General features: G+C 40.4%; 1 protein-coding gene across 7 annotated transcripts in view; it reads right to left on the bottom strand.

Annotated features, from left to right (window-relative positions):
* Positions 1-26,995, bottom strand: part of BLNK (B cell linker) — a 144,329-nt gene that overhangs the window by 82,070 nt on the left and 35,264 nt on the right. For all 7 annotated transcript variants that reach the window (XM_077822652.1, XM_077822654.1, XM_077822651.1 and 4 more), the window contains one exon: positions 15,435-15,481. In XM_077822652.1, the coding sequence (XP_077678778.1) occupies positions 15,435-15,481 (47 nt within the window). The remainder of the gene's footprint in view (positions 1-15,434; positions 15,482-26,995) is intronic.

The following is a 26,995-nucleotide window of genomic DNA, read 5'->3' on the forward strand; positions in this document are numbered from 1 at the left end:
ACAGTAGCTCTGTCAGAGCTAGCATGAGTATATCTACTCAAGCTGGAAATTAAACCTTCCAGCCCCAGTGTAGATACACCTTTAGTGCCCAGAAAACTAGGGTGCAAATCTACAGTGTACTAGCCTACTGCATGCTAACTGGTCATGTGGACCCTGCTACCATGCTCTAAGGTCCATAGTGCCCTTTGATGTACTGCAAAGAGCAGTATGTCAAAGTGCATTACAGACTTTTTGTGTGTGGTAGCCTGGCCCACTTAGTTACAGCAGGCTTGCCCGTGCTCTATGTCTCTGTGTGGACAAGTCCTCTGGAATGGCCAGAGAAAGCATGTGTGGCTGGAACGTTGCTTTGTTCTGGCATATGCTCTGATAATCCCCAGCTGCTGCAATGACCCCTGGAGGCCATTGGCAGCCTAGGCAAAGGAGAGCAGCCCAGACCATCTCAGTGTTTAGGAATAGGCAATTACTAGTTGTCTTAAGCCTGTCTCACTTCCTAACTTTTGCTTTCTCATCCTGCTCCTTTCCTGCTCCTCAGTTACATGAAATGGCCTAACCATGTCATTTAGTAGCAGCATTAGGGAGTGGCAAGGAAAGAGCCAGAAAGTCTTCTTTGGTGGAAAGGGTGATGGCTGTGAAATAGCCAGGTGGGTGTGTTAGGAGAGGAGAGGTTCTAGGAAAAGAAAAGTCACATCAAGTGTTAGAATACCAAAGTAAAAACTATAGGTAATTATATAAGTGAAGATGCTTCATCAACTTGGTTATGACTTAGATAAGATGCAAGATAATTAGCTTACCATAAGACACTCATCTCTGGAGAACAACAGCTCAGAATTATAACTACAGCCATGATATTTGTCTGTTACCTAAGATTGCAGATTTTGTGAATTTTGCAGATATTATGTATGTTTACTCAATTGGTAACTTTGAGTTAAAACTACAAAACCATAGCTACTTAATAGGAGTACATCGCTTTATTAGAGTTGCTTATTATTTTTTATGTTCCCTCCTGTGCAGCATTTATTGTTGAGGTACAACATTTGAAACTGTTATTTGGTATGTTTGAGGACATAAAAGCTTGTAACTTTATACTCTAGGGGGACAGTAGGAAAAGAACAAATTTACATTTAATAGTAAAGACTCTTTTTTAAAATAGCAGTTTGTTTCTCCCCTCCCCTGTTGATTTAAAATAAAAAGGCAGCCCAGTGCGGGTAGGGGTGGAGTTGAGGAAGAAGAAGTTTATGAAAGTCTACATTTTAAAGGAACACTATCCAGATTTGACAGGTTCCCAAATATTTTTAAATTGAAAAATTTGAGAGTAAATTTTATTATTTATTGACTGAATATTTCAATTATATTGCCATAGCATCTAGGAGCCCTACTGGACCTGGACTCCATTATCCTAAGCACCATGAAAAACAATGGACCAAAGAGTTTTGCCCAAAGAGTTTAGAATCTAAGTAAGTAGTAGAGCTAAGGAGAGTTTCTGGATTGACAGCCCTAGTGATTACTATTTGTCTATATATTTGTAAAATGGCTGTCATGGTGGTATCTGGGAAACATCTGATTTATTCACAGAATGCTACAGCATGGATACTGGTAATTAAAATTTCCTCCTATTATTTCATGTTGTGGGGATCTGACAGGAATTTTAGGATGTAATAATTTTTAAAAAGAAAAGGAGTACTTGTGGCACCTTAGAGACTAACCAATTTATTTGAGCATAAGCTTTCGTGAGTAGCTCACGAAAGCTTATGCTCAGATAAATTGGTTAGTCTCTGAGGTGCCACAAGTACTCCTTTTCTTTTTGCGAATACAGACTAACACGGCTGCTACTCTGAAACCAATAATTTTTAAGCTACCCTATTTCTTACTGACACAATATTAACAATAGAATGGGCTCTGTTGCCAGGCAGAAGTTGTATGCTGAAAACAAGATTCCAGTAACTATTGTACTACTAATATTAACTGTAGAACATTTGTGTATTTCTGGTATAACGTCTGTGAGTTCTAAAATGTTCACATTATTTAACAAGTAATAAAACAAGCATGGGAGTAGTTTTAGAGAACACACTATAGGAAACTTAGTTTTTAAAGTGCTTTTTCCCCAGGGGCTGTGGGCGCCAAAACATTTCCGTCCAGCTTTAGCCTCACACTTAGTCTGCCAGTTAACTTTCAGTACTGTATTCACAGGTATATTTCCCTTTTTATGCTTTAAAAGAAACTCACATCATGAGCTTCTGAAGAAATGTTGGTCTGCAGAAACTCTTTGCCCTAAATACAGGCCCATAGCACCAAATCTTTTCCATGAATCTTTGTCTGTAGTGAAAATGAAATCACTTCAGAGTGTCCAGCAGGGCATGGCATACCAGCTCAGCGAGGGAGTGTTCATTTTCTGCAAACATTTATGCAGATGAGTTTGATGGTAGGGAAGTTCCTTGAATTGCAAATGAATATTGTTGAATGTTCTGGTGGCACTGACTGTGTCAAATTCATAACTGATTCTAAGACAGATGCCTGTCCAGCTAAGGAACATAATTATACCTTATGATCTATGTGTCCAAATGCTCTTCAGAATTGCTCATGAAGGGCAACATCATAAATCTGTTCACGGATGGGATTACCTGCTTCGTAAGTAGGGGTTCTGTATGAAACACATGACAGCTGTGCTGCACGATATCTAGTAGAGTCTGGATAGATTTTTGAGGTGTTGATTTTGACCTGCAGAGGTCTAAACGGCCTGGAACCAGTCTACCTGAAAGACCATCTGTTTCCCACTATTCACTGCCACACTTGTGATTAGCTGAGGCACTGATGTTACATCCCCTGGCCTGGATATAATAGACTTGCAGTTGCCGACAGGACATTCTCAGTAAGGGTCCTGGTGCTCTGGAATGCTCTCTTGCCCCTGGTCTGAAACAGGCTGGATTTGTTGATGTTCAGGGCATGGTGTAGGGCCAATTATTTCACCTGACCCCTGAGGAGAATTAGGAGAGAGTGAAGCACTGGCTAATGTATTGGTGCATTGTCATATGAACTTAGATCTCCTGTTTAGTAGAATGGGTGAGCAGATTGAAATTTCAATTTGATCTGTAATTTTAAAATACTTGGCAAGGGCACTCAGAGCTTATGTGTTTGTGCTTTTTTATAGTTCTAAATTGAGAAAATAAATAAATATAGAGCAATATTTAGTTGCAGAGGTTATTCAGAAACTAATTTCAAGTAGTGAATGCATTTGAGAAAATTGCAATCTATTTGTGGGCAACATGTAATCAGAAAAAGAGGCGATTATTCAATGAATAAATATTTTAAAAGCGACTTACATAATCATTAATGTGGCTATTTCAGGAAATACAAATAATTCTGTTAGTTCCATGGTCCTGAAGAGCATTATCTATTCACTAAAGCAAGTTTATGGATATGCCAGAGATCCTAATAGTTCCCCAGATATTACTGTTGAAATCAGATGGGTCAGGGATGGATGAGAATAATTGATAAATTTGGCTAATTATATCTCATAAATCTGGAAACTAGCTAATGACCTGAATGATATCAAAGCTACATTGAGATGTTCATGTGAGAAGATATTTTTAGATCATTTCCAGTGTTCTGAGTCAACTTACAGAAATAATAAAAAGCTATGAAAGTGGACATTAAGGAACCAAATAGGAGAAATGATAGAGGCTGTGGTAACAGCTGCCTTGAAGAAATGAGACATTAGAAACATAAAGGAAAAACTAAGGGTTAAAATTCCACTGAGAATAATATAGGAAACTGATACAGAAGACTGACAAGGGCTTGGCAAAAATAAAAGAACAGGGAGAATACAAAACAGTAAGAATGTCATGGGGACCTGTAAAAATACATTAAATCTTACCCCCAGAATTTCTTACTAATGGAAACAGAAAAAGTTAGCAGGGCTGAAGAGATCAGACTTAGGAGGTTTGGAACTAAAAGTTTCAATTTTTTCAAACTAGTTTCTAGCAAAGCTGTTCAATTTGCATTTCTAATGACAGCTTCAACAAAGACCAAGGATTCAACTGGCAGAGAGAATGAATTGCCTTTTCACTCTGACAGTTGGGTCCACCAGGTCCAAGTTTCACCATACTGTGGGGAAGCTCGTACTGCTGCTGGCTTAGCCATATCTAGTCTATTGAAAATATTCAGGAATTTGAAACCAACACTTATCCTAAGAACAAAATTTATTTTTAAAAAATGATTTAAAATAAAAATAGCATCACATTCTGGCATTACAATATTGTAACATTTCAAGAGTTCTCAACATATAAGAATCTTTTTTTAAAAAAAAAAACATAAAAAGAATGTTAAGGTTGCAAAGTCAGACACTCAAAAGTTAGGAAATGTCTGTGCAACCGTAATCCAGTTGCCTTATGCTTATGCATTATGATGCAGTCTGTAGTTACATGATCACATAGTATTTTTCCCCACAGGACCCCCAGAGATAGGACTAGAGTACTTGTGGCACCTTAGAGACTAACCAATTTATTTGAGCATGAGCTTCGTGACCTACAGCTCACTTCATCGGATGCATTTGAGCTAAGGAGCCACAAGTACTCCTTTTCTTTTTGCGAATACAGACGAACACGGCTGCTACTCTGAAACCAGAGATAGGACTCTGAATCAAATGTATAACACCTCACATGTACAGGTACCATGATACCAACACAACAGCTGGTATCCTTGTGATTTCTTGTCTCTTCACATTTGAGTTGGTCCTGGAAAGGAAGAATTATGAATTGGTGCTGTGGTGCTGCTTACTGGGACAGTGCTATTAGAGTGGTGCTCATTTGCATGGGGTGATGTGAATTCTATCCCTAGCTGGGGTAAAACTCTCTCTCTCTCTCTCTCTCTATGGTATGTTTAATGATTTTATGGGTTGCTGACTTGTGGATGTTTGGTCTCTTCAGTTTTAGCTCTCTAATTCTAATGTGCCATTAAAATGGTATGTCAAGGGCAAGTGGCCATATCAGATGGCTGCACAGCAGCTCCCTGACTTCCCTGCAGTATGTGCAGGGCCAGCTGTCCTGAGCTCATTCTGCTGTTATTCCCCCAGGTGACTGAATGCTACACGGAGCTACTGTCTGTCGGCAGCTGCTACTAGGTCCTTCCCCAGTCACTTTGCTGCTTCTCTTCTAGAAGCATGCCTCACTTCCAGTACCTCCCATGCACTGCTCATCCCTCCAGCTTCACCCACAACTATTCCATTCCCTTCATACCCTTGATATTTCTCACTCTCCCCACAGATACTTCATCACCCAGCATTATTTATGTCCAGGCGTCGTCGTCGTTGTCCTCCTCCTCTCATTCCTGAGCTTAAAAAGTCAGAAATGAAGCGGTTAATATAGATCTCCCCCCACCAGAGCACAAACATCTAATATTGTACATTAACTATTGTACTGTTACACAAAAGCAAAAGAGGATTGCTTTTTTTTACTGGTTTCAGAGTGGTAGCCCTGTTAGTCTGTATCAGCAAAAAGAATGAGGAGTAGTTGTGGCATTTAGAGACTACCAAGCACTCCTCGTTCTTTTTGCTATTTTTACTGTTTATCCTAGTGGTCGGCCTAGGAAGAGAAAAATGGAATACTCTCCTGCATAGCAGATAAGTATGTGGTGATAACATATTGTAAATAAATAATGTAGTTTTTTTTTTTTAAATGGGAAGACTCAAGTTCTCAGGCTTGGAGTGAAATGAGCTAAGACATCTGTTCTGTTTCCTGTGCCCTGTGTGCTTGAGCCTCTGCACATGCGGAAATCAGCTCAAATGAGATTATAAATTAACAATTCTTCACACTTCAATGCTCGAGTGAACCAGAAGTTATTTTCTTCTGAATTGTGAGTGCCAGGTGCAGCGCTTTCTGGTTTACCAAATATAACTTTTTAAAAGGGAAGAAAGACCACTGATTTGAAACTACAACATCTTGTTTTCTGTTGTCTGAATGCCCTCTTACAACAGCGGAGAGCCAAGCCACGCCAAGCAATTGATGTGGTGGGGAAAGAACTTGTGGAGGCACAGGAAGCTACTGGTCTGTGAGTCAGGAAATTTAGGTACTATTCCTGGCTCTGCTGCAGACTTACTGTGTGAACACGAGCAAGTCATATGGGCCTACGCTTTCAAAAACGGTCTCTAATTTTGTTTGTCTCGGTTTTTGAGAGCCCAGTTTGCGTCATCTTGGGCCTGATTTTCAGAGGTGATGAGCGTCTGTAAGTGCAAATGAAATGAATGAGAAATGTGGGTGCTCAGTACCTCTAAAATCAGGCCCAAAGCATCTCAATTTGGGCAAATTTGGCCTTCATCTCTTGTGCTTCAGTTTCTCCCAGCTATGAAATGGGGGTAGTAATGTTCAACCATCTCATAGGGGTATTTGTAAGGCAGTATTCACTAATGTTTGCAAAAAGCTTCAAAATTCTTGGCTAGAAAATACCATCTAAGCACAAATTATTATTATTAACAGATGGAGACAATCCTCATTAAAATAAAGGAAGGTCCCTCCCCCTGCATATTAGGATTGGATAGAACAGCATGCACAATTTCACTATTTGGGATGGTACAGGGTGCTAAAGAAAACACTCACTGTTACGAGATAGTTGGAATGTTAATGTTGTATCAGAGCAGCTCAAACTGCCTGCTTATGGGTCTATGCAGTGTTGTTATAGCATTGTTGGGCCTAGGTTATTAGAAAGAGAAGCTGGGCAAGGTAATATCTTTTATTGGACCAACTTCTGTTGATAAGAGAGAGACAAGTGTTCTTGAATAAGAGCTCTGTATAAGCTCGAAAACTTGTCTCTCTCACCAACAGAAGTTGATCCAATAAAAGATACTACATAACCCACCTTGTCTCTGCTTAAGAATCTATGAGATTTAGAGAAATAAGGGTCTGCGATTCACCCTCCTAGCTATCCCTGCTAATGGGGAATAAACAGACCCACCTCTTACTAGATGCACCTAGATAACATGCCCCAAAGCATAAGCAATCTACTCAAGGAAAATTATTCTAGGTGGAGCTGTTAGAGCATAGGAAAATCTAGAATTAAGGTTGCCTAACATGTGATTTTTGTATTTTTACTGTTCTTTTAACATAGTGTTTTGTGTGTAATCACTGATGGGATTTATTTACACTATGGACAAAAACATACACCATAGAGGAAACCTGCTGTGTGGATTTCCCAGGAAGTGCATTGCTGACAATTAGCTAAAACATTTTGGGAATTATGATACAAGGAGAGAGGCAAAGCTCCATCCTGTGTGACATTTCTTGCTGTTTTTTCCCAAGCAGGGGCAGCTGGTGTGGGTGGGGGAGGAAGGCAAGAACAGATTTGTCTGTCACTGCAAGCAAGAGAGGGAGACAGTAGTTTGGGGAAGAGCATGGGAGAATTGTAGATGGGAAATCTTAGGAGAGCAGCATTGTTGGGGAGACAAGGATATAAGGGAGAATCTGTGGCAGAAAAGGGAGTTTGTGGAAAGCGTGGGCCAGCAACTCCCCCTCTTCCCCCCCATACCTTCTAGACTGACCACTGCCAGTTTCCACTGGTACCTCCTCCTACTCTCAATCCTGTTTTCAGCTGCTGCTGCTTCCTTGGCAGACTTGTCAGGGGCAGTTGTGCTAGTGAGGAGAGTTGATCAGGTAGCTTCTGACCTATTACTGCAGTAGTCCCCTGTGGGTAGCTGGGAGGAAGAACTACAGCCAAGCTGGATGGAGGTGTGAGGATCCAGCAGCACGGCAGGGCTGTATGACACAGCTGTCAAATGTCATATGAAATGCTAGATCCTGGGCAGCCCTGGAGAGGTAAAAGATACTGAGAGTTCATTTCTTTGAGATCTCTTCTAGACTCTTGTGACTCAGGAGGCCATGCAGCTACAGGCTGAGAGAGAGCATGCAAACAAGCACGCACACACAAGACTTTTCTGTTTAAGTCCTCTGATACCTCCTCAGTTCTCTCCAGTAGCTCGAATTAAGTCAAGAGATTTCAGTCAGGATTCCCTTATAGTTTAATTTAATTTAATTGTCTGTAAAATGACAGTTGGTTTAAGAGAAAAATTTGGAAAGCAATTGAACAATTTTTGTCTCATTGGACATTTTTCGCAGAATTTCTCATCAAATTGAGAAATTTCAACTTGATTTCATATCATTTTTGCCCTCCTTTGCCCCCACTGGAAAAGTTGACTATGTCAAATATATCTCAACTAGTACAGCATTCCCTAGTACTGCAATGGTGGTAATCCTGACACAATACTATGCATGCAGCGAGGTCCTTGTATGGGACTTGAAGTCCTGCCCTTCTGGCCTAGAGGTAAGGGTGTGCTCAACTGAACAATGAGAAGCCACACAACAAAAATACTACCCATATAATAATGCATTTCCACTTTAAGCCCCTGCAGCCACTGAATCTGCAAATCACTGAATCTCATAACTGGCTGTAATATTTTTGTTTGCTTGCATTGGTAATGTGAAAAGTAGTAGCTCTATAACTAAGGATTCAGTCACAGAGACTTGGACAGAAAATACAAACTTTACATGTCTTCGCAGCTTTTAGAAATAGAACTGCCTGACACCTAACAATTCACATTTCTTAAAAATCTAACTGCTAAGTCATTTACAAACAAAGCTTGTACAATTATGTGCAATAGCCTCCTCTGGTGACCCCCAACAATTAGTATCCATGGTTAGCTGTTTTTTCTCTGCACAACTTCCAACTGTAATAATTATAGGCTACATCTTTATTTTTGTTGAGAAAGAAAGGCAAATACATGCTTGTTTCCACAGTTATTTCACGTCCAATTTATTTAGTGTGTTTACACATTTGTAGTTTATATTAATATGTAGCCATCTTAGAGCATATTTGTGAGAGTTTGTCAGACTTTTTGAAAGGCTAAGGATACCGTTCAATACTACTTAAAGAAAAGCCTAAGAAGTTAAAGCTATTTTTTTAAAGGAACAGGAAACTATTCTGCGTTATTTCTTATAAACAGGCAATGACTGCTCTTATGAATATTCTGCCCTGTGATTGGTGGGTGAAACTCTTCTGTCAAATACTTAAATTCTGCTCTCCCTTGCCAAAAATGAATGAATAAATACTTTAAAAGTGTTTTTTTCAAGTTTAATGTGATTAAAGCCTTTTCTGTGGAGTATTTGTACTGCTGCACATTTCGACCCAGCAGCTGAGAAGGTGCCCTGTAAAATATTTACAGGATACTAATGTGGTGGGGGATAGAAGCCTTTTTCAGTCCATGTTTTTACCATTTGGGAGGGTATTGTGTTAAAAGAGAAAAATCTAAACCTTCAATACAATTCATCATGGTAGTGTCCATTTTCAGCCTAGATATAAAGATTTAAAAGGGATCATTTAAAGCACACCAGGAAACTAAGAAAAAGCAAGAGAACAAAATCTCTTAATATTTAAAGCTGCATGCCTGAGTCAGTACTGGTATCAGAAGACAAGAAGGTAATTTTAGTATTTTGTTTGCCAGAAGCTGGGAATGGGCAACAGGGGATGGATCACTTGATGATTACCTGTTCTGTTCATTCCCTCTGGGGCACTGTCGGAAGACAGGATACTGGGCTAGACAGACCTTTGGTCTGACCCACTATGGCTGTTCTTATGTTCTTATCCATAACAACATACACACTAATGAGAAGGGAAAACTTTGCCTAGTTTCTAATTACCAGGCTAGAAAGCACCACCTACAATGTTTTTCAGCTTCATTGAGGGCGAAAGTGCAAATGAAGAAAGTCACAAGCTTTCAAGACTGTGGCTTCTCCCTTAAAGAGGCAGTAATCAGAAGTTCAGACATTTAAAACAATTTTTCAACCTACATTATTTGTTAAGGGCATGAGTCCCTGTGCCCATTGAAGTCTATGTTAAAAATTCTGTTGATTTAAGTAGTGCAGTACCAATCCTTAACCCTAACATTAAGATAAAATTAGGCTACAGCAATCAAGCACATAATCAAATACTCTGAAACCTTTCTTTGACTGTTTCCAGCCTCGTGAGATGGTCCTAGGAAGGCAGCCTTAGGGCTGGTGTCTGCAGAGCCTGTGCAATGAGAACCCTGCCGTGGCCAGATACAGGCTTTTAGAGCCCCTTGACACCACTCCAGCCCTTTTCCCAGCATAAAGGAGCTGGAGCAACTGTGAATTAAGCTCCATGGGCACGATAATGTTCATAGCTTTAAAAATGCTGAAAATACATTTTTGGATTGTTTTGCCTTTCCTGAAGAGGAATTAAAAGTGGTGAGGGATGGGGAGAGAAGCAGCCAAATCTAAAGGTTCTGTTGCTAACAGTTTGAGTTATACAAGTGCAAACATTTCAGCTGGAATCTATGGGGAAAATATCTTTTTGTTAATGCAGATATAACTCTTTCTAATACCTCAACCAATTTTGCTCTTAAGTTCCCAGAGTGTAGGGAGCCTCCTTTGCTTGGAAACCAACTATGGAAAATTTCAGCCCAATTCCCCCCCCCCAGAAAAAACCTGAAAAAGATGTTAGAAAAGGATCCAGAGATCAGTCTCAACTATTGAATCTGTGCTTCATGAATACCATAATATTCCTGGTTATAGTGTAAACTGACAACTGCTATATAGAACTACAGTGAAAAGTGGTAGATTTCAAAGCAAGGAATCCAGTTGCTGCCCACATGATGATTATAAAAGGCCTGTAATTATAGGCTGGTCACCATGGTTCACCTACTGCACAGCATCTTAGGTATTTTCAGTGCTACCATATATAAATAAAATAGGCCCAAGCCACTGAGAGTTCAAATCAGATTTGGAGTCTGTTACTTACATAACAATGTGGCATGTGCAAATTCAGGGACGGGGAGTGGTGGTGTCTGTTTTGCCTAATACAGAGAGATGTTCCCTAAACATATGTCCCAGTTTTGAAAACCCCACCCTAGTGTTTGGGGCTGGGGAATTTGTCATTTCACACTCTGGTGTGGGACTTATCTCTAATCATTTTGAGGAAGGCCTTTTAATTTAATTGTCCCTAACATGAGTGAGCAGAGTATTCTGAAATCCTGTCTGTGTAAACACCTAACTTTAGAAATCTTGAATTATACACCTAAGAGACTAAGCTATAATTTTGTCTCTCTCTATATATTTATTTCTAAATTATGGATATGTACCACTCAATTATACCTAAGACTTATATGTCAGTTTTGCAGCATACTCAGTTGCAAATTTCACACTCAGCCTTACGCTTTCCACTAAAGACATAAGTGAGCATCTTTGGAAAGGCTATTTCAGAACGCTGGTACTTGTGTGCGAGGCTTTTTGATACGTTTCCCCAAGAGTGGAAACTGATGTGTCTTAGACAACATTCTTGAAAGTAATGTCCTATTCTGGATATCTCTTTTTTTTTTCTGCAATGAATTTCAACCCTGAATAAAGCTGCTTTTGACCACAACAGCTGGGTATACCACCTCCACTAGCTAGTTGTCAAATACTAGTGTTGTCAAATACCTGAGAATTTCAGGAGGACTCCAGGGTATCGGAGTGACAGTGTCTGACCTATAGTCTGATTTGCAGAGTGAAAAATAGAAATGTCCCACTGTCTGAAAACATATTTCACTGGACTCCCAGAAGAGTGGACTCTGCAGAACTCCTTCCAGAGAATTTAAACCTGTAGCCAAGGCTGACTGGAATGCATAGCTGGAGAGCAAATCAAGATGCTACCTCAGCAGCCGTAACCCGGGGATAAGTATATGTCCCCTAGGACTGCTTCTGCAGTGCTCAAAGGCTGCATCTCCATTAGACTTTTTTTTTGTGGGGGAGTGGGGTGTGACAGCTCTCAGGGCACCCAGCACTGAGAGTCATCTTGTTACCTTCTGCTTCTGGAGTGAGGGAGTCTTCCCTGTTTCTGCCTGCCTGGGTGTGAGGTCCCTAACATCACCAGCCTTTCAGCGACTCAAGCACTGTCTTTGCCTCGCAGGTTACTAAGAAGAACACTCCGGTTCTCGAATCCCTGACACTGGCTACTCACAGAAATATCAAATCCTCTTCCCTGCACAAAGGAGCAGTTGTACCCCATTTTACCAGTTTTACCTTAAACTCCCTGATACTGTATAGCTGCGTACTTGTAATGAAACAAAAGGTTTCCTTAAGAAAGAATAGAAAGTCTGCTAGAAACACAAGAAAGTGATGGAATAGAAAACAAAATCATAAAATGTGAACCTGGGTCTACACTCAGCAATAGTTACCTTTCCTATCTAATAAAGGGTTTCTTCCAAAGTTCAGTCTGTTGTAGAGTTGGCTGGCTTCACAGGAACCAGGGGCCCATTTTTCATGAGAAAATTCCTGCTCCCTAAGATGTCTGCTCAGTACAAGAATCCAGAGTTCTGCCTTTCCCCACTCCATGTTGTACTGAAACAGTCTTTTGTCTTTATTCATAGGCAGGGTGATCCCGTTTGATGCAATGTTCCTTTTTTAACTCCAAGTGGTTTCAATTGTTGGAAATTGTCTCTGGTGGCTTTCCACTGAAAGTCTTGGGATGGAACAAGGCTATACAATTGAGCCTTGCAATGTCATGGACTGGTCTTAGTTTTCTAGCCTCAGCATCTTTCCAGTTTTATGGTTATCTAGAGCAGGGGTTCTCAACCTTTTTCTTTCTGAGGCCCCCCCAAACATGCTATAAAAACTCCACGGCCCACCTGTGCCACAACAACTGGTTGTCTGCATATTAAAGCCGGGGTCGGCATTAAGGGATAGCAAGCAGGGCAATTGCTCAGGGCCCCACACCACAGGGGGCCCTGTGAAACTAGGCTGCTCAGGCTTCTGCTTCAGCCGTAGGTGGCGGGGCTCAGGGCCCCGGGCTTCAGCCCCAGGCAGTGAGAGTTCGGCTTTCTGCCCTGGACCCCAGCAAGTCTAACACTGGTCCTGCTTGGTGAACCCCCTGAAACCTGCTCGGCCCCCCGGCCCCCTGGTTGAGAACCACTGATCTAGAGTTACATCTAGAGCTACAGTAAAAAGGATTTAAAAAATACACAAAGTGAAGGCCAAGAGTTTGGAAGGGGTGCCTATGTCTATGGGAGTCCGAGGCCATAAATCAACTTGTAACTAATGGAGGTTAAGAAGAAACTTTCCCTATGGGTAGGTTATTTTATAGCTGTCTGCTGCAGGGTTTCTTGCACCTTCTACTGAGGCATCTGGTATTGGCCAGAGAGAATATACGGCTAGCTGGACTACTGGTCAGATCTTGTATGGCAGTTTGTGTTCCTGTATTCTATTATTAGGAATAAATCAGTTGCGGGGGACCTGCTGTGACCGCAAACTTAATTAGAAAAGCTCATATAGGCTTTGGGGTTAGGTGAGCCAGTTTAGGCCTTGGACATTCAAGAATGCAGTACTATGTGAGTCCTGAAAACTGGGATTCCAGTAATGGAATGGGGCCACCATGGTTCTCCCCATCTTTCAACCACTGCCTGGGGTATTGTTCACCGAGCATTAGATTGTTGTTATGTTAACTTCATTAAAGTTGCACATTTATGGCTAACTTTCTGTGTAAAAAATAATTTGTTCTCTTTTGCTTCACGCCTCAGCAAATTTCAAGGGGTGTCTCCCTTTCATTTTAAACTGCTAAAAAAGCAAATAACATTTTGGTTTAGATATCTCAGACTTAAAAACAAATATTCTTCATGCATTTGATGTGTTTTTAAAGAAGCCATTTTGTATGAAAAACCAGAAAACTCTACAAACAAGCAAACCCTTACATATTTTCCATCATCCATTTTCTTTGCTTTTTTTCGCATGTGAAACTTTTTCATAGAAAAATGGGCCAACTTTTTGAGTGTGTGCTTTGTGTATCACAGAAACAAAGGTCGCAGCTTCAGTCAACCTATTATTAATGTTCTCTGATTTTCCTAATGAAATGACATCCCATTAGATTTTAATTACTTTACATGAAGGTCCTCCTAACATTTCCTTATTCATTTAGTTAATTATTAAAACAAGTCCAGGGAAATATTAACTTCCTTTGTTTTCAAAGTCTTATCAGTAGGAATGAAGTTATGATGGGGAAAAACAAGCTTCTTATTGACAGGGAGAGAGACGTTGGAAGACAGCTCTGTTCTTAAAGCAGATATAGTGTTTTATCAGAGATAAGAAAAAGATATAACACAGGATAAAAAGCCAGGAGGTAAAATACATGCTTCATCATAGTTGACAGTGTACGTTTTATCAGCTAATATCCATGCCTTCCTGCTTTCATTGTTTCACAGAGAAAACACACTATATTTCTGTGTGTCCAAAGGCATCCAAGAGAGAGAATATCCCAAAATATTAAAAATATTAGACAGATTCAAGTGGCCACAAATTGTGTGTGTAAGCGTTTCATAACCTTAGAATCAAAATTGCCTGTTTTATAATTTTATAATACTACTGGTATTCTAAAGGATATTTAAATATAAAATGTTACCATGGGGAGTTGCCTATAAATATTGTACCAAATGATATGTGTATGACATTCGCTCATTCGGAGCTTTATGGAGATCACCCACACATTTGTTTCACATAGGCTGTTGAATAGTAATAACTTCTGGTCATTTGCAGCCTGTGCTAGATATGATTGTATGACCTAGCCCCTCTAAGCTCATTACCAATCCTCTGAGCCATCTCATACAAAAGGAAGGTAGATTTTAAATTGACTGCAAAATAGAGATTGCCGAAAAGAAAACTTGAATGGTTTGGATTTGGACCTGATTTTATCCAAACACCCAGTGAAAGTGTTTGGGTAAATGGTTATTATTTGGGCTCTGTTCTGAATAATATACAGCAATAGGCAATGTGGTTTCCATGCTATCAGCATTACCTCACTGAACTGATTCTTTATCTGCAGTCTATGCACATTGTGGATTATCATAGCAATGTTGCTCTTGCAGAGTTCACATGAGTTTCAGAAGATCACAACCCAGATTTTCAAAAGAACTCTGCTCCTATGCATGTACTTAAATAAGGGACACACGCAGCAGCAATCAGTGATGCACAAGATTTTCAAAATATCGTATTATTTGCAGAGCTCCATTGAAAACCTGGCCACTTTCTATGATGCCTATCTGGGAAATGAACTCAACTGAAAATCAGTGCAAAATGAAACCTGCTTGGTGTACCTGAAAAGCTGAATGTTAAAGTTGAACTTTGTACTTTTCTTCCTCTTGTGGTTCTCCCTGATAGCGTTCTGTTGCACAAGAATAACTGCTGCTGCAACTGAAATGACTATTTTGTCAGCTGATCTGGGTCAGTATTCTTGCAAATATTTTATCACCTTTCTTTTTGGGAAAGTTCAACCCAAATGACTTACAATCTTTACTATGCAGTGGACAGGAGCTTACAATTCTCAATGTCAACCTATTTACCACAAAAAGAGTGACAATATGCAAAGGAACAATGGTTATTTAATGGGGAAGCAGAAAGGATCAAGAGACTTACGGTTGGTGCATTACATTGAATTTGTTCAACTCATAGTCTGATATATTCTGAAAAGAGAGAAAAAAAGAAAATATTTTTTTCATCAAGAAATATTTTCAAGAAAATATATATATTTAAAAAACAAATTAAAGGGTTAATCTAGGTTGAGATCAGTGTATTGTCTGAAGTTCTGAATCAAGTAATTATTTTTTAAAATTTGCCCTTAGTTTATGAAGTCACTAGGCTATCTAGCCTGAGTTAAAGCTTAACTTTTTATGACTAGCATTTGGTAACATTTCTGGCAGGTAGCTCACACATACCATGCAGTTATGAATTTAACCTGGAATGTCACAGATTAACAAGCACTGGCTAATGGATTATTTTAAAAGAAGTGATAAACCATCTTGCATGGTAGATCTCCTGTCTTGTTCTATCACAGACTTTCCAGCTATATTCTCCTCTCTTCAGGAGCTTTCATTGAAATCAGGGAGGTTTGGATAAAAACTGGTGGGAGGTAGAAACACGTCAGAGTTTGATCTGTTACTTGACTGGGTTTTGTATCACTCTTCATCTGCAATTTTAGGAAATGAACAGCAGAATACAAGTCAAACTTTCTGCCTGGGCTTTAAGTAGTTGCTAATGATATTTCTGAGCCCAGTGTTGGATGTGGCCATGTGGTGATGAAAATCATCATTTGTGGTAACGACAACTGCACTAAGAAAAGGAGGACTTGTGGCATCTTAGAGACTAACAAATTTATTTGAGCATAAGCTTTCGTGAGCTACAGCTCACTTCACCGCACTCTACCTTTGAACTCTTGGGGAGTGGGAGGGAGGTGCGTCCCCCACTGATTTCAACAGAAGCAGCAGGCCCCAAGTGTGACCCTTATTATGGAAGGAACTGTAGCCCAATTTCTATTTACAAATTGCACGGAGTGGATTGGTTTCCTGCTTGAGGTTGAGGCTTGAGGTTCCCTAAGCACAGGACTGATGGATGTGAAGTCTTTGAAGTTGAGGCTTTGGTGTAAACTGGTGCTCTCCAGTGACTTCAGCAATACTGACTTCATTGTAACACAATTGACTTGCTTACATCAGTTCTCACTGTGCCCATCTGACTCTTAAAAAAACAAGCTGTCCCATTTGTTTTCCTCCTTCACTTGTCCCTTGGCATTACAGACAAGTTGATGCCAAACTCATACAATTAAAATGAGAAACTAGAGCAACAACAATCAAATGAATTGAACACATTAAGTGATGCACATGGAAGATCTGAGTCAAAGCATTTCTCTTCAGCCTATATTTAAATACAAGTGTATCTGCATCTCATTGTTATTTGATATATGTTGGAAAATATGTTATTTCAGACAGTAGAAAACCCTCCATATTTAAAACTTATCCTATAATTATACTGTAACACACAGCAGCTGCTGAACTGCAGATAGTGTGTACAATAATTAGTGGATGATTTGCCACATCCGGAAATCAGCAAATTCCTTTGGAGCTTTTAAAAGTATCTAGCTGTCTTATTGACATATGGCACATTTGTGTGTTTAAGTACAGTCAGCAACTAACAAGCATCCAAATCCCCATTGTAGAAAAGAGACCAATTATATTAATGTCATTATCTTCTATCATTAAATCATTTTAGTCCTGAGGAGACAGAACCCCACACATCTTATTCAATGCCTTTAGTTCATGATCACTCCCCTTTCACCATAAAACTAGCAGCTCATTTTCATTTCTTTACCAGCAGTTTTGGTCATCCTCTCACTTATGTTCAATGAAATGTATATTAAGATTCCTAAGGCAAAACCGCTCTGTGAATTGCAACTAATATTCTGATTTTTTCTACTGCAACAGTCTCCAGAGGGATTATTTAATCTGGAATCATATTAGTGCCCCAAAAGGCTGCATGAAGCCACAAGGATGGAATCTAACCCTGTCTATAGTGATGCCAGCTAGTAGTACAACTGAAGTACCGGCTTAATGAAGTAATCACATGAGAACTCTCTCATTCTGGCTCTAAAGCTGTCTGTCTCATGTGTGTGTCTGTGTGCACGCATACACACAAAATTAATAGACATTCTCCTAGCAATATTAGGTTCACATTTGGATCCCCTTTCCCTACTCTGGGGAATGTTTGGATTCAGAGTTCTAGTTTTTATTAGAGCTAGCCCTGAGTTGTGATGTTCATATCTGAACTTCCCAAAGTTTGAGGGGATTGGAATCCATGGTTTTAGGTGAGCCCCTCTTTGCAGCTTGTTTAACATATTCACTTTTGCAGCAGATTGTATCCCTGATCACAGTTGTGTGACAAGAAAAATCATGACTTAAAACAAAGTACAAAGATACCATGCAAACTCGGCATTCAGGAAATTACATGATGGTTTGTGGGAGGTGACTCTTTCTCTCAAGTTTTCATTATTCACTACCTCTATTGTTACCCGTTTTAGAGGTTATAATGTGTGCTGCATGTGACCCATACTGGCGAGACTTGGGATATGTTGCATATGTAAATGACAAAGACATTAAAATTGTTTCTTCCCTGGAGGGAGTTCAGCTACAGGACACATAATGAGCAGCAAATGGGGCAGACGAGAGACTTTCTGTTGTCTAGCGCTTCCTGTGTTAAACTGAAAGAGAACCTAATAGGTATGTGCTTACATTAAAGATATACACATGCTATACTGTCCTTTATATATACTTCAAAAGAAGTTAAAATAAATTGGAACTGATGAGATTGGTGTCCAGTTTTTAAATGTTCACAACAGGACCTCACTAACTTTTGTTTTGTGCCAGAGCTAGAGCAGTATTATGTTTAGCAACTTTGGTACTGTAGGAACAATCCACTTTAATGTTCAGCAAATTAGTCACCATAATACGCTTTGCCCTTTCCTTACTATCGGTATTACGGTTTCTTTACACCTCTGGTGTAGCTCCCTCTTAAAGTAATTAACCAGCCACAGTGGCGGTGGAGAAATTCTGAATAATTCTGTTTTAGCTAACAACTGACAACTACTTTCCCATCTGCTCCTCGCTTCTTCAGTCCCCTGACTTCTAGTTTTCCACCCATGAGGTGGCAGGGAAGGTTCTGGTAACACATTTAACTGACTAAAAGAAAAACAAAGACCCTCTAAGGAGCACAAGCTCCCTCTAGCTGCTTGGAGCGGCAAAACATTTTTTCTCCTGACAGAAGATTCAGAAGTTCCCTGTAGAGAGATCTGGCGTGTTTTACCCTAAGCATTTGGTTCAGAGTTTCTGCTAAGTGTTCAGGAATTCCTAGCTGAGGTATTAATGGGAGTTGATAGAAGAGCCTCCCAGATGTCCCTGAAGAGGGATTGTTTTGGTATTGATTCCTCTCATGGTTATGAGCCATTTTTTCCATGATGGTTTAAAGTGGGTGGCTATGAATAAAACTAATATTTTGTCATGGATATTTTTTAGTAAAAGTCACAGATAGGTCATGGGTAATAAAGAAAAAATCATAGAAGCCTGTGACCTGTCCGTGACTTTTACTAAAAATATCCATAACAAAATGGGGATCTCAGCTGTGTGGTCCCCACACCGCCTGCCATGGCTAGGCAGATGCAGCTCCGGGGGGCCCCTGCTGCCTGTGGTAGCCAGGAAACTCCAGGGTATCCCAACAGACCCTGCAGCTCCTGGCCACCACTGGCTGAAGTCACGGAAGTCACTCCCTCCAGCAACCCCCAAATACTCCTCCCAGTGCCCAAATCCTCTCCAGCACCTCCTAAATATCCTCTCCCAGTATACACATGCACTCAGCACCACCCAAGTATCCCCTCCAGTACTCCCAAATACCCCCTCCCAGTACACACACAACACTCCAGCATCCCCCTTTAGCACCCCCAAATACTCCTTCCAGTATACACACAGTCTTCCAGCATCCCCAAATACCCTCTCCCAGTACACATACCACTCCAGCATCCTTCTCTAGTACCCCCCAAATATCCTTCCCAGTAGACAAACATCCCTCCAGTACCCCTCAGATAACCCCTCCACACCATCCCCAAATACCTCTCCCAGGACACACACCTCTCTAGCACCCCCAAAATGCCCCTGCTGTCACACTCACCTCTCTAGAACTCCCCAAATACTCCTTCCTGTATGTACACAGCCACCAGCACCTCAAAATACACCCTCCAGCATTCCCCAAATATACCCTCCCAGTACATACACACACACCCCTCCAGCACCCCTCCAAATTCTCCTCCCAGTACATACACAAATACCTTTTCCCAGTGTACACACCCTTCCAGCACCCCCCAAATTATCCCTCCAATACTCCCAGTACACACACACCCTTCCAGCACCCCCAAAATGTCCCCACCAGCACCCACTCTCCCACACCCTCCTCTTGGCAGTGTCCTTTATTTGGGAACTTGAAATATGATAACTCTATCGAAGATCACTAGAAATCTGTAAAGGGTCAGACTTTAGCTCAAATGGAGATAGTGGGGATTCTCTGGATTGTTTGCTTTGAAAACATGTCATATTGCTTGATAAGGTTCTCAGTATGTGACCACAAAATTATGTATTTATACTGCTGACCTTGTCATCACCTGACAATACTGGGGATTTTCTGGACTCTTCGCTTTGCACATATACCATATTGCTTGTTAAGATTCTCAGTGTCTGACCAGAAAGTGATGTATTTATATTGCTGACCTTGTCATCACCTGACAATAGAATCATAGAACTGGAAGGGACCTTGAGAGGTGATCTAGTCCAGTCCCCTGCACATAGGAGGGGGGAGGACTAAGTATTATCTAGACCATCCCTGACAGGTGTTTGTCTAACCTGCTCTTAAAAATCTCCAATGATGGAGATTCCACAACCTCCCTAGGCAATCTATTCCAGTGCTTAACCACCCTGGCAGTTAGGAAGTTTTTCCTAATGTCCAATACTGAAAGTTATTTTCTGTTCTATTTCTAGATGACAATCATCGGCTAATCCTAAGGCTTCATTGATTTGGTGAGTCCAGATATAGGGAAGCAAACTATGGGTTTTGGTGGGATGTCTGACATAACTGGACAGCTCCAGGCCAAAGTTTCATGGGACCATGTAGGAACTTTGGAATATCTGCCTCCAAAAATGCATGTACTATGCTGATGGAATCAAAAGGGACTACCAAATGTTAAGAGAGAAAGCCAGTCATGTGGCGTTCTTCCCTGGTGTAAACTGTGCACCAGAAAATTATACTGGTTCAAATGGTCAGCCCAACATAATATTCTCAAGGGTTAGTGTTCTAAAGGATTGATATGACTTGATAGATTTGGAAGTAAATTGACTCCTGCACATGTAGATGTGCTGTTTTTCAGGTGTCCATACATATATGTCAGTCTCTAATTCTCTGACAGAATATTGCTGCTTAGGAGATGTCAAGACTCCAGATCTCAAAGCACCTGGTCTCTGTACTTGTTCTACAGTAGTAGCTGTAGCTGATGCATGGTTCACCTGTGATGCTGGGAAGGAAAAATGATCAATACCAGAAGAGATATAAGAGCATTTTTTTGAGGGAGTGGATCAATTTTCACACTGGATATCTAGATCCAAGCCACTTCATACATCTATAGTGCCATTGATGTTGGTATATACTAGGATAAAAAGGAGGTAAGAGGTCACCATGTCTATGAATGATGGGTTCTCAGAGGAGTGGTGGGCCAGTTGGTAGAGCATTAGTCTGAGACTCTGGTGACTTTTGTTCAAGTCCCTGTTCTACCATAAATTTTCTGTAGGACCATGACAGCATGCAGCCCTTCACTCCTGTCTTCTTGTATAAATGGCTCTGACACCTACATGGTGTACTTTTTTTGTGTTTCACCAACACCACCCTTTTATGGTCCCATGCAGCAATTCCTATTTACAGAGTCATGCAATTATAAGCGGGGGAAGAGATATCACCATGCAGAGATCTCCCTTTATTCTGGCTCAGCTCTGCTGTCTGTCCTCCCCTTCCTTGCCTCCTCTCCTCCTCCTGCACTTTCTTCCTGTGCTCTTTTGAAAGGCTCATTATCTCTCATCAGCCCAGGCAGAACTAGTATTTAGCCATTTCTTCTTTCAATCAGGCATCTCCAGGAGAACTAATTGGATTTTCAGTGATCAGAATGCTGTTTCAGCTGCTGGTTCTTAGCACTCTGTCACAAGGACCTTGGGCAAGTCACTTAGTCTCTTTTTGCTTCAATTTCCCATCTGTAAAATGGGGGTAAGATGACTTCCCTAATTCACAGGGATGTTGTGAGGACTGAAGTTTGTGAGGTATTCAGATATTATAACAGGACCATATACAAATATCTTAGATATATAAAAGTTGTGTGGTAGACTGTGTTGTGAGAAGAATGAGGATTCTCTGAACATTAGATTCTAGAAGTCAATTATTTTGAAGCTGATAAACTCAACTCATTTCTCTGATTTAGCATGTGTACATCTTCAGCTTAGAGCTGGGTGGCAAATTCTGTGAAATAGTGTTTGTGAAGGGTCTTTCTGATTCTGAACAGCTTCAGCCACATTCTCTTTTGACTTGCTATTCACAAACATTCACACACACAAATTTCTTTTGAGAACAAAGGATTGGGGAATGGGCTATCCTTTGTACGAATACCCGCATTCGCATGCAAACAAGGATGACTGTGTGTGAACAAGAGCAGTTCTTAAAGAACCTATTGGCTGTAATTTGTTTCCATAAAGGGATAGTTGAGCAATTATACAAGCAAACAGAAAAAGGGACTAAATTAATCAGAAATATGATTCACAATGAAAAATGTGACAAGTTCCAGTTCAGGATATTTTAGTGATGAAGGCGTTGCAGGATGTGGTATAAATGTTGGTCTGATATATTGAGGAAGTGAGAATTCTTCATAACCCAAATGCCACATGCACACCAAGGGCTTGTCTTCACATACAGTGCTACACCAGTACTTTATTTCTGTCTTTCTTGAACAGCACACCCTTCAATACCCGTATTTTAGTCATGGCTACTATTCCACCGTGTTTCTGTTATCCCTATAATATCTGGTTTCACTCCCTGCATCAGTTGTTCTAGTTCCTCCATTTTGTTACCCAGACTCCTTGCATTGGTCTACAAACATCTTAGTTGTTTCTGCTTGGCTTTGCCCAGATTCCTCACCTGCTTGGGTATAATCATTCTATTGCCAGTATCGCCTACCTAACTGTTAGTTTCATTGGTATCAGCACTATCTTTCCTCTTAATGTCCATGCTCCTATCCACTGCTGTTCCTTTCTCCATTGCTGTATCTTTTCTTTCCTCCCACGCAGTGTTAGAATCAGGAGTGGAGATTACAAGAGCATCTCCCAACCATCTCCCCCAAGTTCCTAGTTTAAAGCTCTTTTAATTAGTTGTGCCAACCTCCATCCCAGAAGTCTATTTCCTCCCTACTCAAGTGGAGTCCATCCCATGAGAATAGTCCTCTGTCCATGAATGCCTCCCAGAGGTCAAACATCCCAAATCTCCCCTTATAGTACCACTGCCTGAGCCATCTGTTGATCATCATAATCTTGTTTTATCTCCATTTTCTTCAGTGTTTTCCTGGGCCTGGCTTAGTCACCCTTGATACGTTCCAGCAAGAATTTAGCTGTAATCATTTGTTCCCATATGAAGGCGAATCCGTGGATTCTTTCCTGCTCCTATTAGGATCCTCTTCAGCCTCAGATCCACATCCTGTATCTTAGCTTGGCAGACAGCACACCCTTCTGTTCTCCGGATTAGCTCTGGTGACAGGCCTGTCTGTTCTTCCTAGTAGGGAGTCACCATTTACGGAGATCCACCTTTTTTCCTGGTGATAGTGTGATTCTTTGGCCTTCCTTCTTTTTGGCTCTTCACTTCTTCTTATAGGATTAGCCACTCTTCACTTCTTCCTTGTCCTTCCACCTTCAGTTACTGCTTGCTGTGCCACTTCTTGATTTTCCAACTCAGCAAACCTCTTCCTGAGCCCTATTTCTTCTTCACTATCCAGACTTTTCCTCTGCCTGGTTCTCGTAGTCACATGTTTCCATTGGCCACTTTCCTCACCCAGGAATCTCCCCTCAGAGTTCTTCAGTCCAGTTTGCATCTGTGAGTCTTGGCCTTTCCCTTCAGCCTCCTCTTTCCTTCCCTCCATCATCTGCGCAAATTCCCTTTGAAACTCAACTATAGTTTCCATCTGCATCTCCGAACCTCAGATCTTCTCTTCCCTCAGCTCTGTCAATCACCACTTCATACAAACAAAGCTCTTTTCAGATACCTGCTCCAGGATCATGTACATCCCGCAGCTTCCACATCTGGAACAGAATTGTGCGTTGGACATACTCTGTCAGGGGCGACATGGACTTTCTTAATCAAAAATGGCATATTATTCAGTGTTCTCATTGAGTGAGATCTCAGTATTCTCCACCAGGAAAAAATGCAAGGCAATAGTGATTTGGCAGTGGTTTGGGGTGAATGATGTCAATGTATTTTATACTGGCTGATTCATGGAATAAAATTTGGAGTGGGAACTTCTTGGTGTCTTCCTCAGGTAAAGGTAAAATGGTGCAACATAGGGAAAATGGAAGAGCAAAGGAAGGACAATAAAAACCTGGCAACCCTGGAATTAAGACCTAGGCATTATAGATTATATTCAAGCTCTCAAAATTTTTTGCCAGCAAAGATGGGAGACCAATGGAATGTATTTGTGTTGTAAAAGTGTGAGGGAATTTTTTAAATGTAATCATCTACGGAAAAGAATAAATGGACACAAATCTGACATCAGGAATCATAACATTCAAAAACCGGGAGGAGAACACTTCAACCTCTCTGGCCACTCAGTAACAGATTTAAAGGTGGCAATTTTGCAACAGAAAAGCTTCAAAAACAGAATCAAATGAGAAATTGCTGAGCTTGAATTAATATGCAAACTAGATACCATTAACTTGGGTTTGAATAGAGACGGGGAGTGGCTGGGTCATTACACATATTAAATTTACTTCCCCATATTAAGTAACCTCACACCTTCTTGTCAACTGTCTAAATGGGCCATCTTGATTATCACTACAAAAGTTTTTTTCTCCTGCTGATAATAGCTCATCTTAATTAATTAGCCTCTTACTCCACTTTTTCATGTTCTCTGTATGTATATATATATATATATATATATATATATCTTCTTACTATATATTTCATTCTATGCATCCAATGAAGTGGGCTGTTGCCCACGAAAGCTTATACTCAAATAAATGTGTTAGTCTCTAAGGTGCCACAAGTACTCCTGTTCTAGCCACTTTAAAGTGTATAAAAGTATGACATCTAGTGGTGGTAATAGGAAATGTACTTGAAAGGTAGCTCTGTTGCAATTCGAGGTTGCAAAGCAGATTTATCAGCTGTTACTATACTACAGGAGATTATAACAGCAGTCTGGTCCCATTAAGACTGTAATATCACATATGGAACAAGGAAACCTCCTCTCCTTGTATTACAGTCTTTTACCTTCAGTTCAGCAAATTAAATCTAACCCCATTTATCAATATGTGACCTATGTGAAATCAGTTGTGGTGTCAGTTGGATTCTAGTGAGCAGATGTTCATATCACAAAGCTACTGTCACCCTTATTGGCAGATTCATTAGAAAGGAAAAGGACAGAATGAACATGAAGAGAACAATACTCTCACCCCAGAAGTGATTCCCCCCCCCCCATATGTCAGGGTAAGGCACATCAGCAGGATATTTTACAGGAGCAATACAGCTGCTTTGTGAATAAACAGAGGAAAACAGTCTCCACACAAAATGTGTAAGAATCCTTAGGAGGGGAAAGACAGCCTTGTTGTTAAGGGCTGGATTAGCAGATTAGGATTTGCCGCAGACTTCCTGTGCAAATTTAGACAAGGCATTCAAACAAAACACTTAAGCATGTGCTCAAGTAAAGTTAAGCACTTGTTTCTAGTTGGGGCCTCTAGGTGCTACCACAATACAAATAACACTTTAATAATAGTCAATGGCAAATTAAATGTTATTAGATAATTAATCTTAGGGGTATAATATTTACTGGTAAAGGACATACAACATACAACTAATGGAAGGGAAATTGTTGAAAAACACTTAGGCTAGCTAGTCTCTCTTCAGATACTAAATTGTAGGACACCAGCAATAGAAGGCTGGGTGAAAGAAGTGATGAATTTAAAAGAGGAAGAAAAGGAAAATTACTTCCTTGGAGATGTAGTTGGAAGTGGGCAGTAACAGCAAAGCTGAATTTCATAATTTTAGTTTCAAGATTGGAACTTTTTTGCAAAAAGCATTAAAATGTATTTATGGGGATTTATATTTTGAAAAAGTTATTGAAAAGGTCCATTCAACTCATTCAGTTTATAACAATTATTTTTGAAAGTGGCATATTTTCAAAGGAAACAAAAAATTGGTGGCATAGTTTTGGTTAAATACTTCAATTCCGTGTAGATTCTGGTCATCTTGAAGGATGACATAAGACTGAATGGTTAAGTATGTACCAGTGCTTGTGTAACTCTAGCTGCGTCCACGCTACTGCTTGAACATATAACTACTTGCCAACAACAATCCTGTTTGTTGCAGAGTTTCTCTGTCCAGTATGGACCGGATTATATTGTTAACAAAATTCTGCCATAGACTATTCTCCAATACCATCGTAGTCTAGCACTGTTTCCTCAGTTTTACACCTTTCAAGTTTGGATGCAAAACATGTCCCACTGGAATGAGGCCTGTAGCCATATTTAAGAATTCTTCCAAACATGATCATCAACCATACTAGCCTTGTCTGCAACTGTTCAGTGTAGACTGAACTCCCACACTTGGTCTAACACGGGTGCAGCTTCACTAGTGCTTACAATGGTAGAAACACTGGTGTAGACTGCATGCAGGTGTTCTTACCACTAAGACATGATCATAACAATGTCTGTACCTGACTTGCATTAGGGCTCTGATCGTTGCTAGCTCCACTGGCGCTAAACTGGTATGAGACCAAAAGTGTGAAAAATCCTGGCAGTGTTTGGTGTAACCAAAACTTCTGAGAAGGGACCTCCTGAGCTTGCTGTGATCACATCAAACAGCAGGAATCGCTGCTGCTGTTTTGTTTTCAGGAATGGTTCACTCTCAGTCAAAGTGGCTTAGGTTATCTAATGGTCTGATACTTTCTGAGGGCTTTGTGCAAAGCCGTACAAAGACTTGGGGTCATAGGTAGATTTCCATCTGTACTGGAAGGTGGGACATTGTTTTTCTCATGGGAACAACCATGCCTATTTTTGTCGCATCTATGGAGACGTATTGGTAGCCTTGCAAAAGCATATTTGTCATTTTCCCCATTGGGACGCAAGATCTTTCTGAATGACTAACTTCATTTTTACACAGGTAATTCCATGCATTTTTTAATAGATTTTGAGCCATCACACTGTTTATCATAATCATTTATCATTCCTTAAAGTGAAGAAACACTAATGCATTATGTGATTTTGGTGGAGTGTCAGGAAATAACCAAGTAACTTTCTCTTGAAAATAAAGTTATCATAGTTTCTCTATTAATACCCTTGTGGTGTATATTATTTAGAGGTAAATTCCCTCTGAAGTCT

The sequence above is a fragment of the Eretmochelys imbricata genome, chromosome 7, assembly GCF_965152235.1.
Source record: "Eretmochelys imbricata isolate rEreImb1 chromosome 7, rEreImb1.hap1, whole genome shotgun sequence".
Lineage (NCBI taxonomy): Eukaryota > Metazoa > Chordata > Testudines > Cheloniidae > Eretmochelys > Eretmochelys imbricata.